General features: G+C 39.5%; 1 protein-coding gene across 3 annotated transcripts in view; it reads right to left on the bottom strand.

The window, feature by feature from the left end:
* The window catches only part of cacna1ha (calcium channel, voltage-dependent, T type, alpha 1H subunit a), a 140,093-nt gene that overhangs the window by 17,801 nt on the left and 104,963 nt on the right, over window positions 1-17,329 (bottom strand). For all 3 annotated transcript variants that reach the window (XM_055005281.1, XM_055005279.1, XM_055005280.1), the window contains exons 13-26: window positions 16,129-16,280; window positions 14,938-15,123; window positions 14,714-14,831; window positions 12,547-12,702; window positions 11,977-12,064; window positions 11,572-11,855; window positions 9,543-9,914; window positions 6,664-6,767; window positions 6,064-6,187; window positions 2,550-2,618; window positions 2,228-2,412; window positions 1,993-2,119; window positions 1,417-1,542; window positions 557-646 (exon numbers count right to left, since the gene is read on the bottom strand). In XM_055005281.1, coding sequence (XP_054861256.1) covers window positions 557-646; window positions 1,417-1,542; window positions 1,993-2,119; window positions 2,228-2,412; window positions 2,550-2,618; window positions 6,064-6,187; window positions 6,664-6,767; window positions 9,543-9,914; window positions 11,572-11,855; window positions 11,977-12,064; window positions 12,547-12,702; window positions 14,714-14,831; window positions 14,938-15,123; window positions 16,129-16,280 — 2,181 coding nt within the window. The remainder of the gene's footprint in view (window positions 1-556; window positions 647-1,416; window positions 1,543-1,992; window positions 2,120-2,227; window positions 2,413-2,549; window positions 2,619-6,063; window positions 6,188-6,663; window positions 6,768-9,542; window positions 9,915-11,571; window positions 11,856-11,976; window positions 12,065-12,546; window positions 12,703-14,713; window positions 14,832-14,937; window positions 15,124-16,128; window positions 16,281-17,329) is intronic.

Raw genomic sequence — 17,329 nt, 5'->3', positions numbered from 1 at the left:
TGGAGGTTTATTCTTATATTATTATTATTATTATTATTATTATTATTATTATTATTATTATTATTATTATTATTATTATTATTATCTTATATAAATTCTACTAATGGGGAATGAGTCTGTGCTATTCTTAAGGTTTGTATAAATAAATAGATCAGCATAACTATAGTGAGTAAGTTTTATTGCTGATGATACTGAATTAGATTACACACCTATGTTTACTAATTTAAGCATTCCATATATCAAAACATGTCGCTAAAGGCAGACATACAATGTTTTTTGCAGCACGAATAACAGCTTTTTGAAAATACTATCTATTAAATAGTATTAAATAGTATTAAATACTATTAAAAAATTAAATACTATTTTTGCATGTAATGTTGTGCATAACATCCCAGTAGAGAGAATGGTTGGTATAAATGCTCAATGAGGATCACAGTGGGTTGTAATACACAGAGGACTGACAGCATGGATTTATGTAGCTGATAGAGTCATTTGCAAATATTTGGCTCTGATCGCAAGTCTGCAGAGCGGATTTGCGCATTCCTCACACCATTACCTGTTGGTCCACTCCCACTGCATCGAGCCCGTCGTACATGATGTTGACCCAGCCGTCCTTACACGACAGTACAAACAAAGACATCAGAGCCTGGAAAGCAAACAGAGGTGTACAGTAAGTCGACATACATGGGTCCAAACATTACAACATACACAGTTTTGGTATTAATATTGGATTCACATATTATATGTAGATTTGTAAATAGACTGCTTTGCACTATTTTTTTTAAAGATTTCTTGCACTGAAAAGGAGAAGCTTTCCAATTTCGTTACACACTGTATAATGACAATAAAGCACATTCTATTCTATAGTATTCTACATTGCACAATGTACTTTGTAACTCTCTGTTTGTCCTTGGGAGATGTACATTCAGTCGACAGCTGACTTGAAATCGATTTAAATATAATACTATCATTTATAAGAGGACCTGCCAATGGCAAAACCTTTTTAAGAATTTGCCTTTTTGAGGACACAGTAATCGACATGTATTAAAGAAATGTATACAATCTTTAAAAAGTTTTAAGTGTATCGTCCTAGACAATAAAAATCAACAATAATGACCCCATTTTAAATCGGGTTATTTATAGTACCTTTTGCATTTGTCAATGTAGGTCTCTAGTACTTTTTCTATTTTTTTATTCTTTATTTTACCAGGTAAGATCAGCTGAGAACTTAGGCTTAAGAGAATCCCAGTCTGTCAAATGTAAATATAATGATGTTGTAGATGAAGTAATGTGACAGTAATTGTGTTAAATATGAGCAGCACTTTAAAACAGCCCAAAGTGGCATTATGATGTCCCGGCTCTCTGTATCTCCCTTCCCATCTTGCCTTATCTCACCACCAGTCTATTAGTCAGTACCTGAATCAGGTTGTCGAAGTTGTACTTTCTTCGTATCCAGCGGTAGTTGGCTTGGAGACAGTCAGACTTGTTCGTGACGTTTTTCGTGTCTAGACCTTCACAATGGTAGAACTTCCCTTTGAACAGCTGGAGAGTGAGGAAGAGAAAAAGAGAGAGAAACAGGTCTGCAGGGCTATTTGGCTGCCATTTACAAATTATCTCAATTGCATTGGAGCTTGAGGCTTTTCAAACATTCAGCAATTAATGCCAGGAATAATAGGACGTTTCATAGAACACGTTCTTATCAGAGGTTTTCCTTGAGTGCTTGGCTAATAGCTGGCCTGGGGGTCATGTTGTTCCTTTTCACACTTAACCTAATTGTCATTCTTTCAAAACTCATATTCATGAGGAACAAAAGCCTATTGTCCACTGGATATTCAAGACACGTCCAATTCCCGTAAGCCACAATTCACATATGTGGCGTGTAAAGCTTTGCTCTCCAGCAAAGGGAAAAAATTAAAAATCAGTATCATTAGCGCTGTTTCTGTAGTGGCTCTCTAGCTAGCTTACATGTCTGCATTGAGAAACTGTTGTTACCTGAACCCCCAAGATGCCAAAGACAATGAAGAAGGCACAGCAGATCAAGACGATGTTTCCGATAGGTCTGAGAGAGGTGATAAGAGTCTCCACAACCAGCTTCAAACCTGGGGCTCGACTGATCACCCTGGAACACACAAACATACACACAAAATTACCTATTTTTATTCTGAGTTCCAGTAATTGCAGTCACTGAAAACCAACATCCACATAGACACAGAAACACACCACATACCTGAGTGGGCGAAGTGTTCGTAGTAGGCGAAGGACTCTGAGAATTCCCAGGATCCTGTTTCCGCCAGTATACGCCAGAGAGACCAAAATGTCAACCAGAGACACAAACACCAATAAACCATCCAGAATGTTCCAACTGGACTGGAGGTAGCTCTGCTTCCCAAAGCAGAAACCAAGAGCTACAACCTGGTGAAAAGATTGTAGAGTTAAAAAAGACAACTTGACCTGCACATTAGGGCTGTAACTAAGGATGAGGAATAAAAAGAACTGGTAAAATTGTTAAATAAAAGAACCAAGAATGAAAGAAAAAGAATCCTCTTTACCTTAACGGTCATCTCTGCCAGGAAGATCACAGTGAAAACGTAGTTGGACACACTCAGAAACACTCGCTCCTAAAGAGGAGAGTGAGAATAATTGTTAAGCCACAAATAGAGGAGCTGTTGACATGAATATAAGACACTGCCAGTGACTACATTTTATATTGACAGCAGGAGGTGGTGTCTTTGAATGGAACAAGAGCAATCTGTTGTATCATACAGGAAATTTGGAAATGTTGTAGGGTATTGCATTGTTGGTAGTTTGAAGTCTCTATTCAGCAACTGAATTTACATAGATTGGTCGACATAGTGTCAGTGAATCAACCTCAAGTATCTCTAGTCTTCTACTGGTGCATAGTACGCATATACTTTAGTAACCAGGGAAAAAATTCTCTAAATGGATGGAACATAATCATCTAGCAAACACCAAAAACCCTATCACAGACCATCTGATGTGACGTGTCTTCAGTTGAAAGCTTTGTAGATAGCTCAATGTCTTGTTTTGGGTTTGGTTTCAGGTAACTTTTTTCTGTTTTCTGTTGGTTGTTTCCTGTGTTTTCCTGCCGCTGAGATTGTTTTCTCCTCCCTGACTGGTTTCATCTGTATCTGGTTCCTCTTGCCTCCCTTGTGTCTGTATGCTTTCCTCTCTCTCTTTGTCAGCTCTTCTGTTATTCTACCTGAGTTTGCTGTGTGTTTGTTGTGCACTGATTCCCTGCCTGTGTTCCTTGTGTCTCTCCTCAGCTTTTAGACTATTTGCTTGGTGATTCTTTGGACGTCTATTGGACTTTTACTTGTTCTTACCTGGGTCCGCCACAGGTGTCTTTCGTTTCCCTGTTTCTGAAGCCTCTCTTATCTTTGGGAGTGAATTTTATTGAAGTGCATGTTGTCCTATTCTGATTTGACACTCCGTAACACTGAACTGATAAGTCCACTAGTTACTATGAAAGGAATCCTAAAGGAGACTATAGTTTTTCTTGGTTACTGTATTAACTTTACCCATAAATAACAAGTAATTGTCAAGAGGAAGCTCACATGGGTCTTTCTGTCTACACTGAGGCTCACTTGAGGGACCAACTGAGGCCAGCCTTTAGCCTACTTATAACCACTTTCTTCAGTAACCCCTGGCATCAAGGGACCTACTTTGATCTAGGAACAAAAACATGGGCTACAGATTCCACCTCAGGACTTTTTCGGCAACTCAAGCAGAAAAAAGCAGACTGTCAAGCACAACAGAAAACCGCAGACTGTCAAGCACAACAGAAAACCAATCAAGTGATTTGTACATCGGTGTACGTTCCAAGACGTTCGCAAACATGTCCAACAGTGAGGCAAGATTTGTATGAAAGGTAAAGTTTTATATATCTGTATCGGATCACCAAAAACAGATGTTTTTCAGCATCTCCTGCCAGAGTTTCTTAAGGGTTAGAACTAACTATGGCCATAAAGGGACTATAAACATTGTGAGAGAGGGATGCTTTTGATCCAAGATGTGGCAACATATTGCGAAATCCTGCCACAGCTCTAATCAGTCCCTAGCAGCTAAAGCTGATCAACCCACAGAGCAAACTGAGCAACTGTCACAACCCCTAGAGAGCTTCTCCAAATTTCCCCAAGCGTATCTGACCTCGGGCCAGAAAGAAACGATTTAACATGCAGTCCCTTAAGGGAGAGAATCTAAACAGTTGTGCAAAATATACAGCATTGGATAGAGCGACACTATACCAAACCACCCTGATGGTAACAGTTAGTGTGAGAGTTTCAATCACATTACGGATGACCTACACAGTGACCTCCAAACTGAAATGAAAAGTGAACAGCACCTGCCTCAGATCCTTTCTGCATGCAACACAGCACAACAGAACATGTTTCTTGCAGCTTGATGTCAAAGAACCAAGCTACCTGTGGATTTTTCACAACTTGGCCATCCATGATTGAGCAGTTAAGCATCAGAAAAGGCTGAAGACTGCACATGACTAAAACTGGTAGCTGCCAGAGCCTGTAATCTTCTGAAGGAAGTATACGCTTGTATGCAATAAAAAATCCAGGATGTCTGGGATTATGTGACGGTTTGGATGTGAAAGAAAGGGTTTACAAAATCTCTGAAAGGAAAAGAGCTGAGCCAGAGGAAGAATATGATATCATTACACTACATCAAGAAGACAGAGTTTAAAGTTCTCCCTTTTCTTGCCACTGTTAACATTCTTGACTTTTCTTTACCTAAACTGCACAGTTTCCCAAAATAAAAGGAAAATGACTGAAACAGGCAGTGGGATTAGGCAAAACATTCAACCTCTAAACTTTACAAAACTCCCAGCTGCTAACCACACGACATAGCTTGCTAACCGAAGATCCACCAGCTCCAATACAACCAGAGGTCCAGTGAAACTACCTTGCAGACCAGTTACATGATGAACCTTCTGTTCCCTCCCCTGTTCATGTTCCTGTCAGACTACAGCAGGTCACCACACAGACCCCTTTAATCTGGCACAATCTGTACACAGGCCATTTGAAAATAACAGTGAAAACAACATTACTCAGGCATCCAGCCAATTGATTTCTGCTGTTTTCGAACCGCTGGTGTAAAATTAGCACAAAGCAATCATTTTTTTGGAATGGTAACCTTTGGGAGCAAATTCCATAAAAATTCAAATAAATCTCAACTTGGGCTTTCTAACATGCCATGTTCAAGTATACAGGTTTTAGCCTTTTTTAATAATATAATAAGTTAACAAGATCTTTATAAATTTAGTTCAAGTCCAGCAAGGCATATTCTTCACTATTACATTGTACAATTCCTGTAAAATGTTTCTTGTAAAGTCTCATTTTGCATATAAGAATATTTTGTTAAACAAAGGCACTACTTGAAGAGCCAGCTGTGTTTTTTCCCAGAATTATTAAAGTTTAGTGTGCGTTTGACTCATTAACTGGATTATACTCTGTTATTAGGTTAGCTGTTGTGTTATGTAGTAGTCATCCAGCTTGTGTGCTGAATTTGTGTGGTTTAACTCATTTAAGCTTGCTGTGAGCAGGTAAATTCCAGAGTTGTATGACAGCTTTGATTTGGTTTAATATGGGTTGGGGGTCTTGGTGGTTTGTTCATATTTTGCCTACAAATATTGAGACAATATCTTCTTTTTACTCATAACTGATATTGCAGTCTGGCCCCACATCATTTATTTTCTTTGTTTTCTCATTTATTATTGATTTGATTTATGCATTACCTGCACAACTGTCTCCATCTCGCCTTTATTATGGCCAGCATTTATACCTTCTAAAGAAACTACCTAGGGCCTTATTTCATGTAATGCCCGTAAAATTGATACATTTTTGATTGTAGTCTTGGGCTTCATTTTTTTTTTCTTTGTCATGTATGTTAAGTATCCCTGGAGCATGAATTGTTCCTCAGCTGTTGTAATCTGCCTTGAGTAATAAGTTAGTGTATCAGCTATGAAAGGCAGAAACTGAGAGACAAAGCGAGAAGGCCTGATAATTACAGAGTGTGTGTGTTCGTCTGTCTCACCGTGCTGTGAGGCTGTATGTCAGGTCTTTCCAGAGCGATGGTGATGCAGTTGAGGAAGATGAAAACCAAAACCACATGGTCGAATATTTTGTGAGAGATCACAGCTTGGCACCACACACGGAATCTAAACACACACATACACAGAGTCATCTATGGTCCATTAAAGCTACTGATCAAACAATTAGCCATGACAAAGCTGTAAAGACAGAAGAAAAATCAGAGAAGGAAGCAACTATAATCAAAATAAAGAGGCGATAAGCAGAGAGGAAATGTAGAAATATGTCTGTGTATGTGTGTGCATAAGCGTATGTGTGTTAATACAAGCACTTTTTGGAAGCCCACCTACCTTTTGGGGATGAAAAATGAGCATTCGTAATGTAAATTATTAATTTTTTTGGTTTAAGGTTAAGTTTAAGTAGTAATTATGGTTCAGATTGGTGTAATTCTTCAGGAAATGGATGTAAGACAATATAATGTGTGTGTGTGTGTGTGTGTGTGTGTGTGTGTGTGTGTGTGTGTGTGTGTGTGTGTGTGTGTGTGTGTGTGTGTGTGTGTGTGTGTGTGTGTGTGTGTGTGTGTGTGTGCGTGCAAGGTTCTTACGGGCTTTCTGGAGAGAACAAGTACAGCGTCCAGTCTTCATGTTCTTTGCACCAGTGAGGTTTCATGTTATGGAACTCTTTCTTGACCCAGTAGCAGAAAGGACCCTGCAGGGGTGAGAAGTCACACAAAAGCATCATCAGCAACAACAACATTGCCATTCATTAATACATGTTTTAAAACGGGACAAAACAGCTATTGGTGTCATATTGGTGTTTCCATTATGATGTCAAATTGTACAGTCTTCATCACCACTACTGTCACAAGGTATTGAATAAGTGTTTTCTCAAAGCCCAGAATGACAACAGATTGCTTGTGTTACCTGAGTATCTGTCCAAAACCCAGTTTACTGTGAGATAACCAAACAGTAACTGTGTTCTCACATTATTACAAAGGAAGTTTAGCACTTTTGCTAGAAAAATTATAAGTAATGAGTCATTATCATACTAAATAATAGCTTTTGTTTGTTGCAAAATCAATTATTTAGCTCATTTTGACAGTTTCAGTGACTAATAATATGACATGCTATTGGACCAGTCAAAGCCCAGGGTAGTAATACTCAGTAATTGATTGTTTCCAAATTGTAACAGTTACATTTTCAAGCAGTTGTACGTTTTTTTCTACTTGTCGGTCACATATATTAATGCATACATTCAAAATGATGCTGTTTTATATTGAGATTGTCTGTTGCTGTTGTTGTGGATCAGTAACAGTACAGCTATGTACACAATCAAAGTTTTAGTGATTAAAAAAATAATCTATATATCTTTGTCATGAATCCGCAGTCTCAGCAGTAAAAACAGTGATGCCAAATGAACTGTTTTGTACTTTCTATGGACTCCTTAAAAACCTGTTGAAGAACTGCTTGGTAATTAGTTAATCCTCTGAACTGTAAAACCTGCTGGTTTGTAAGGCATATTATATATATATATTTTTTTTTAAATAGCCAAAATTATACCAACTGTTACCTAAAAATGATCGAAACAGAGAGAATTTAAAAAATCAACTTTGACATTTCTGTTTCAAAACTCACCCAGTCAACCTCAAAAAAAAAATCTATCTACCTTCTTATCCTAAAATTTACCCAATTATGAGCAAAAACAGTGATTTAAATCATTTAATTTTACATGCCTTGATTAAAATTTCTCCAAAAATATCAACAATAGAACATTTTGCTATATCCAGATTCAGTAAAACAATGAAAAATCTGTGCTCCTTGGTACAGCTGTCAAGCCATTAGTGACAAAGCTGCGACCAACAGTCATGAGACAAACATTCAGCTGACCTTAGCTGATTTACAGGTTCTAGGCTACACAGCAGATAGGAGTCAAATATGAAAATAAAAAAATGTACATAGCAAAATATTTATAGTATGTAGAGTCACTGACACCTGTTGCCACCTTGAAAAATATTCTATATGGTGATTGCATTGTTTTTTTTCCCTCTATCTAACCATGGTTGTGTTGCTTCCGTAGAAGTGCTGGATTTTATATTGCAGAGAAAAATGAGTACAGTGAGTAAAAAAAAATGTGACAGGAGCAAACAATGTCTAGGAAATAGTTGAGATGTGGAGAAAGTGTGTTTGTCTACTCCACTTGTCCTTTGAACATGGTAAATTGAAGAGTTTTTCAAACATTAACTGTATACTGTATAATGTCATTAGCATAAAACACAAAATGTGTTTGAGAGCAAGAAAAGCAGCTTTAATCTAGACCTTCTGGTTCTCTCATCAACACTTGTACCATAAAACTCATTAAACATGCACAGTTTCAACTATTTCCAGTGTTGCTGATGTGAGCCATCCCAAATTTAAATCTATGGGGGCAAAATAAATGTGTTTCATTGCACAAGTAGACGGAGATAAATGGGTCAAGACAGGTGGGTCTCTGACTTAGCTACTCCATGAGCTCAGTAGAAAGTACTGTGAAACTCATTAAAGTTTGTAAGAAAACAAACACAAGAAAGCTTAGGTGCACATCTTTTGTACTACTGGATTCTAATTAAAAACAGCCCCAAAGTCAAGCCTCTGCTTATTTGGCAGATTGCCACTTATGCGAGTGTGTGTGCATCTGGGTGTGTCCTTCTACGTTTATGTGTGGATGAAAAGAACCTGCTGCTCTGACATTCTTGGAGCGAAAATCCCTAATCCCCGATGGAAACACATGCAGAGAGGTACATGCATATACACGCTCGGCGTGGCACGTGAATGTAAACCCTTCCAAGTGCACATGCAAACACACCCCCATCCATCCATACGCTGCCTGCATTAAGCCCTCCGTATTCACTGGGCCCGGGGAGACGCCTTTTGTTTCAGAGGATTCACAGCAAAAGGTCATCCAAAACCACCGGTGGAGTTCACCCCTCTCCAGCTTATTCACACATACACACACACACACACAGACACACACATACACACACATAAGTACAAGCACACTGACTGTACTTACACACGTTGTTTTATACCTACTGAGAAAACAATTACTGCTCAAACCAATCAATTAAGCCATGACAATTAGTGTCTCTCCAGGCCTTGGAATGTGAACACAACACACACGCATTAGTATCTCAAAGTAAGAAACAAAGGGCAACGAAAGACAAAGGATAAGTAGAGACAGACAGAGAGAAAAACAGAAATAAAATGTGTAAACAGACTCAGAGAGGACAGATTAAGAGATTAAGAATTTACATAAGAATGCAACTCCACCGAGACTCAACTGTCACCAAAGAAATCTACCAAACTTCCTGCTCGGTCATGTGTACATAATTGTAAAACAAGCCACAGAGCGAATTAAAACACAGCGTCCTGCTGGGGACCTTTAAGATCTGCTCAAAATGAGAGTTCCCAAATGTCATTCCGAAAGCTCTGACTCATGGTAACTTACGTCATCGTCCATGTCGTCCTCAGGCGAGGAGTCATCCTTGGAGTCGGAGTTCATGTTCGGGTCGTAAGTCACAGTCCTCCCGTTACAGTCGCCGTACTCCGCTATTATAGAAGGGCAGAGAGTAGACGCCTGCAGCAGCTCCAAGGACCCCGGCCTCAGTCTGTTGTTCACCTCAGCCTCATCCTTATCGTCCCTGCCGTCCTCCTCCTCTCCACCTTCCCCAGACAGCAGACTCTCCCTCTCACCGCTGGTGTCTCGCCGTTTGAGGCTCGGAGCTCTTCCCAGGCTGTTCCAGCTGGAGCGCCGGCTTCCCCACGAGCTGCCCGAACCACGCGGAGGAAGAGGAGAGCGCCGCCCGGGACTAGAGAGGCCCTAAAAAGAAGTATAGTGTCTATGAGTTACTGCAGTTTCTGAAAGCCTACCTGGCAAAAATAAAAGTCATTATCCAAGTTACAGGTGACACTGTGTGAGCATATGCTGAGTGTCGCTTCAATTTGAGTTTGACAAAATTGTAAATGTTCTGGTTTTCATCTCTCCATGAAAGACAAATGGGCTTTTTATTTAAAACACTTTCCACATGGGTGCCAATTTATCTAGAGAGAAATTACTGTAGACAAGGCAGGGACAAGAATTTTTGGGACTGAATAATGTGCTCTCCACAGTGTCTCAAACTATTAATATGCTATTTCACTTTTTTTTTTTGCCCATTTGATAACCTGTACTGAATATCTCAGGTTCACAGGATTTTCTCCTTCCCCTGAGATAACACCAGGTGATTATCAGCTCTCTGTATTTCCAGATTCCCTCGTGGAATAAATCACTACCTTCATGTATCCTACAGATTGGAACTGAAAAAAAAGTTCAGTATGGTGAACCTGCCACCTTCAGAGCCAATACTAGCAGCTTTCTTAAACCCTTCCAGTCTGCTGTGATACCAGGATTTAATAATAATGTCCAATCAAATCAACAAATCAATCAATATCCATAAAGCTGCACTAAGTGGGAATTGTTCTCTCTCGCTCAGTGTAGAGTTTCAGGAACTGAGATCTCCTTAATAGTATAGTACCTGATTAAATTAGATCTGATTGATTTTTATGTGGACTGTGGGTTGAAACATTTCAAGCTCAAATCCACAGTTGCCTCATTTAACTCACTGAGTCTTCAGGCCCTTTGTGATTATCAGGTGTGTTCACATGACGTTTATCTCATATGTGTGCTGGCTTTTCAGGTTGGCTTCGGCTTAGTATATGCTTTAATGGGGATTGTGCTTTGTGTAGCTTTAAATCAGTTTGGTGAGAGCTTCCTTGTTCTGAATCAGCAACAAGGACAATGAATGTTTTGGCCTAATAAGTCTGATTTGTGAAGTAAAGGAACAAGCTACCTTTTTATTTACTATTCCTCCAGGATGGGAGGATTATCTGTGTATATGACACAGTTCTCTTTAAATATGTGCTGCATACGGCATCTAAATATGTAAAAATACCTCTTTGGTATTGATTAAACTTATCTCTGTGTGTCAAAGTTAAGTATTTAGAAGTTTCTTTTTTTCCCTTCCTGCCAAAAAATTGCTTAGATGTAACTCTACATCAATGCCTCATGGCAGCTCAAGCACACTAGCTCACCTATGACTCACTCTGCATAAAGACTGTAAAGCTACTCTATGCTACACAATAGCACAAAGTTGTAATATTGGAGTAAATGTTTAAACTGGGAGCCAATTATGAAAAAATATAATTCAATTCAATTTTATTTATATAGCGCCAATTACAGGTCAGATTGTCCCAAGACACTTTACAGAACCCATATGCCTGACCCCCCAGAGCACCATTCCATTATTAAAATGAAAACTGTGCAAGTAGACAGGATTGATTCTTTACATTTGGTACATATGAAAAATGAAAAAAATACCATATCTGATGTATGTATGATGTAAAAAAAAAAACAACAAAAAAATAGATTTTTACCGGACACTGTCTATAACAACCCAGTGTTGGTTTTCCTGAAGATTATTTCCAATGATCCAACTCACCAGAGAGCGCTGATCATAGGCTAAAGGTTCCAGGGACGCTGAGCTTCCACGGCGAGACTCTGCATGTCCATTTCCTGCCTCAGAAAATCCCAGCCCCATCTCGCTATACTGAGGAACCCCCTCTCTGTACATGAGATCCTCCCCCAGGATGGACTCGGGTCCCAGGGAGCTCTTCGGGGTGGGCATGGGCGTGGCCGCTGTGCGCATGATTATGGGAGGAGCCGTGGAGACACGAGGGTCAATGTGACCATTAGCTGTCATCATCAGAGAGTACATCTTCAGCTCTGTGGAACAGAGTTCAAGACATTATCATTTATTCCTACAGTTAAACATTCAACTAATTGCAAAGCTAGAGCAGGAATAAAAAGCAACACAAAATGAACTGAATGCTGTCATTTCACCTACCATTGTCTCTGAGTTGTTCTACCTTCTCGTCCTCATCAAAGTTATCCGATTTCTTGTCATCATCTGACTCTGACCGATTAGCATCACCCTACAAGACACACACATCCATGCAAATAAGCTTGTTTTCTGTATTTAGATCTCATTTTCTTCTGAGTTTGCTGCATTCACTGCTCCAATGATACTCAAAGGCTGGAAATGTACAGAACTGATGATCTGAAATCACCAGCAGCCTTCAGTTAGATACCAGTATAATCCCTTTTCCTCTCATAACCTTTAAAAACAGCTTCATCTCACTGACCATTTAGTAATTGAGAGTCTGGACCTGCTGGCCCCCAGAAGGCTCCATTTGGACTTAATTATCAGCATGCGAAGGCTCATACAAGACGCATACAGATGTGGATGAGAGATGTGTTTAAGAATTAGACATTAGCCTTTAGCTTGCTGTGCTGATACTAGTGCCATAATTGGAATAAGCCTACTTTTTAGAGTAATTACATGTGCGCAATGCAGTTTGCATATTGGAAAACATTGAGCTATACTGGAAGCAAAAACTAATGAAGTCATTCTCACCTCAGCTTGGAAGCCCTCAACCAAGATGGCCACCAGCAAATTGAAGAGCACATAGTTGCCGAATGTCATGAGAGCAACAAAGTAGAGAGCCGCCCATGGAGAGGTAGAAGCCATGCCATTATACAACACCACGTTCCAGTCCTCCTGGGTCAGAATCTACAGACAGACAGAGATTTAGACATAAATAAAGATGGAGTAGAGGGGAAGACATGGATGGAGGCAAAAATAGATGAGGACAGAGTGAATTAGAGGGTTAGAGATGCACGCATATGCATAGAGGAAAGCATACTCCAAAAAAACATCTGTTCACCTACTTTTATTGCCACAATAGTTCAAATCCATAGACCTGCTTTGCTGCAAGTTGCCATGCAAAGTATATGAGAGTGCATGTGTGTATCTGCATTTAAATCAATGAGTGATGAAAGCATCTAAGCCCAACCTGGTGTGCACCATCCAACATGAAAGCTCTGCCCACTCTTTAAACCCCAGTGGCCCAAATGCACTTCACTGTACTTTTGGTGTAAATATGTGCATGCATATATATTTCTGTACACAGATTTATGTGTGTGGTGTAGCTTCTCCCCAGAAAACTATAGTAAGTATATATAGTGGGTATAACTCCTTCACATGACAGTCAGTTCTGGATAAAATGCTTCTTCAGCACCAAAGTGAGACAGTCCACTGCATTCTGTGTTCCACTCTTCTGCTGATGCATCCAATATAGAAAAGAGGACAATCTATGTGGAGCGATTGAACAATATCTCAACAGGGAGGGACAGCAGAAAATAGAAATAATGGCGAAAAAGAGAGAGTTTGTGGGTGGAAATAAGCAGAATTTCACATCTCACAGAATTTGACTAAGAGCAGAAGCTTGGCACAAGTACACACTGAAGCACACTCAAGTGCACACAAACACTCTCTAGTGTATTCTTGCAGGTATACTGTAAAATGGATATGATACTGTGTTAAGGCTGCACAATCATGGCCAAAATCACAATTATTGTGATCTGTTCAGGCATCATACTAATTTATAATAATCATTCATTGATTTTAGGGACAATATATTATTATTGCACCTTCACATTTGCATAAACAGAGGAGTGCTTTCACTTCCCTGCTGTGCTACATTAGCGCTATTGTATAAACATTTGGGTCAAAATAGGACTTCAAATAAGGTTCTTTACATGAATTCAGTAAACCTCGCAGAGGCAAAATATTGTTTTAAAATGTACTCAAAACCTTAACTCATTCACTAAATATCATGAAGTCTACAACTTACGAATGTTTCCTAAGCACCTGACTGGCAGGCTATGACAGGTGATAGATTAGTGGCTGTGCACACAGCAGCCTCTAGTCTCCCCATTTAATTATTGCAGGACACACAACTTATACAGATGTGTGACCAAAACTTTCTAATTCTAACGTCAGAGTTATCCAAGTTGAAACCGAGTGATTTTATCTACATGGGTTGTGCTATTAGTAGAGTTTTCTTTGTGAATAAGTAGGATAGTATTGTGGTGATTACATTAATTCAGTTGTGGGTAGTCAAAATCACAATCGTGGCAAAAAGTCAAATAATCAGTAACATTTCTAATGCAGGACTAACTGTAGAAAGAAAAGTATAGTGTAATAAAAATCCAAAGTCCTCTGTACTTTTAAATGCGTGTGCCGAGTTCGGCTCCCGACAGTGAGCCTGACTTTATCTGCTGTCAATAATACCTATTACATGATTGATCTGGACATGTGCTGGGTGTTTTTTATTTATCTTGGCTTATGGGCTTGGATTCGGCGTCAGACCATCAATTCTCAGTGATGTGGAGAGTGGACTGCACCTCCTGACAGCACATTCAGTTCAGGAGCCTCTCTCTCATCTCATCAAATGCCTCCCTTAGCAATTTTTTTTAGAGGTCACAAGGTTATACTTCTCTCTTTTCTTTTTCTTCTCTTCTCCTGTGCTCAGATTTCAATAGCAAATGTGATCTGATCATAAAGTCGCTTCCATTTCAGTCTTAATCAGTATGATTTAGTCAGATTAGTCTGACTGAGAAAAAAATGTGAAGAAAAGGAATTTGTGGATTAGCAAAACACAACAGAGTAGGGTAGTGCAAACTGTAAAATAACCAGGAGTACAGTGACCATATGTGGTTTTGAAATGAGACGAACCTACCTGGAATACAGTGACGATGGCCCAGAGTAGAGTGTCAAAGTTCTTGCGGTCAGGGATGGTGTCTCCATTCTCAGTTTGAAGACTGAACTTACAACCAAAAAGATGCATGCCCAGTATACTGCAGGGGAATAAGAAAATGCAAACATCAGAGAAAAATATGCTTTTATTTTTTTTGACAAAGAAGTTCAAAGATTTACAGGATGCGTGTATTGTAATGTTCATACCTGAACGTGAAGATGAAAAGCATCAGCAGCATGCAGAAGGTAGCCACATTGTCCATGGTCTTCATCAGCACCACCAGTTGTCTCCTCAGGGCCGGCAGGAAGCGAACAAGCTTCAGAACTCGCAGCAGACGAAACGTTCGCAGGACTGACAACCCACCATCCGCTTGACCGATTATCTCCCACACACTGACAACCACAAACAGCAAAATTTCCCTGAAAATACTGTTCAGAAATGTAACGGATTGCTCCTATCTGTATTAACATCGTGCTGCTCATAGTAAATGGAGAAACAGACTGCAGTATATTATGTTTTTAGCCTTAATTTACTGAGAGATATTAAAATGGATGATGGAAAAAATGTCAGTATTATGATATGTAACAGATTTTGTTTGCAAGAGGCTGATTAGTACATATGTAGTGATTTTGAGGGTCATTTACCATCAATAAGCCAAACATTTCAAAAGATCCCAAATTAAACAGAAAAGCACTCAGAGAGTGCAGTACTCCGCTGCGCAGTCGTATGATTTCCAATGGATGAAATCTTTAAAAAAATTGTGGTCTGCAGTGGTCGGTTTGTAGTAGGATCATGATCATGTGATCGTCAGAAGGCAGCTGACGTAGTGTTCACTTGTTGTCATAGTTACAGTGACGCCATGCCACTATCTCACAAAGATACAGAAATCTTTAACAAATCCGTGGATCCAGACGATAAACCGTTTCACTGTCTAAATCTAATCACTTGGTCCTTGTGTCATTTCTGACCTTCCCTGAAAATTTCATCCAGATCTGTTAGTCTGTTTTCAAGTAAAGTTGAGAACAGACAGACAGACAAACAAACCAACACTGATTGTCACATAACTACGCCACAGTCCTTGGCGGAGTAATAACAGCCTTATAGTAACCGACTCCTGACTGAATAAGGAATCTACTGAGGCAGGACTCAAAGTGTGATCCATCATGAGTATGTCAATCTATTGCAAAGACGAATGCTGCAGCACTGAACCGGACACTCCAAGCCTCATGACTGACAAGCTGTAGAAGAAATCAGAACAAGATGTGGCTCCAAGTCGATGTCTGCTTAGTGAAGTCTAATTAGACTGAAGCCATGATCTCAGCACTCTTTCATTAATTCTGCTTGACTTTTAAAGATGGCAGATACTTTCTGACAGAGATAAGGCAGCAAAACATTACCTGATGATAACGATGATGCTGTCGAAGATGTTGTATGGGTTCCTGATGTATCCAAACAGGCCAAAAGCCAGCAGCATGAAGCCCATCTCCAGCACAAACATACTGGTGAAAACAATGTTACTAATCTCCAACACATCAGTCAATTCCTCGGGCTGCAGGCGGAGAAGAATTCAGGAGAAGAGAAGAAAGCAAAGTGGGCAGGAGAAAAGAAAAGAAAGAAAACACAAGTTAATATCTCCACTCCATTATTCCAGAGCTGTAGAACCTTTATGGTCTTAGTGCCCTGAGCTGAGACATTATCAGTCAAGTTCAACGCTGTTGTCAGGCCCAATCAATCAAATGGGACCAACAGCACCAACCAGTCACTGCTGATCTACTCCACTTACCTCCCATTACAGTCAGTGATCCAGCAAAGATTTAACCGAGGTGCTCTCGTAAAGCATGTAGCTGGTTCTTTTTATGAAAAATGTAGCAATTTTGGGCTCTGGTAAATGCATTATGGGACCACATCCACAACTTTTCTTTATTGAAACAGCTTGGCTTGAGCTGAATCAGTGGTCCGAATGTGCTGAAGTCATTAAAAATGCGACACAGGGTCCACCCACCCATTCCAAATATATCACGTCAGCATCCATCCGTACTACTATTACTGTATTGCTTACTGACATGCTGTTTCATATGCTGTTTTTTTCACCTGGAAAAATGAGTCAAACAAGTTTGTGTAAAACTCTGCAAAAGGTTCTACTGTTAAATGAACATAAACTTATTTTACTGATTGTCTTTTGATTGAATAAGAATATGAGAGTAACATTATTTATATGTACACTGGCTGAAATCTCATATCATGCTTTTGCACTCGTGCTTAATGCTCTGACAAATACTCCCTCTACAGCTCCTCTTTCCTTTTATCATATTCTCTTTTCCTTGTAATGCTCCATATTCCATTTGTCTCTTGTACTGCATCATGATTCCTTGGTAACAAGCTTTGTGCAATCCCAGGATTCACATGCACTGAATAATTATGATCCCCAGATGACTGAATTGTTCTAAACCATAAATTCTTGAACTCCATATTCTGCTGCACAGTTTGTAAAGCCCTTTAGCCTGTGATCCAGAATGTTCTTCTCATGTCACACAAAGGAAGACTCATTAAAAGTAATTGCTTTTTGTGTTTAGCTGAACTAGTAATAGGCCAACAGCC

The sequence above is a fragment of the Amphiprion ocellaris genome, chromosome 19, assembly GCF_022539595.1.
Source record: "Amphiprion ocellaris isolate individual 3 ecotype Okinawa chromosome 19, ASM2253959v1, whole genome shotgun sequence".
Lineage (NCBI taxonomy): Eukaryota > Metazoa > Chordata > Actinopteri > Pomacentridae > Amphiprion > Amphiprion ocellaris.
The sequence above is the reverse complement of the archived record's forward strand: the minus strand, read 5'-3'. Positions and strand labels throughout refer to the sequence as shown.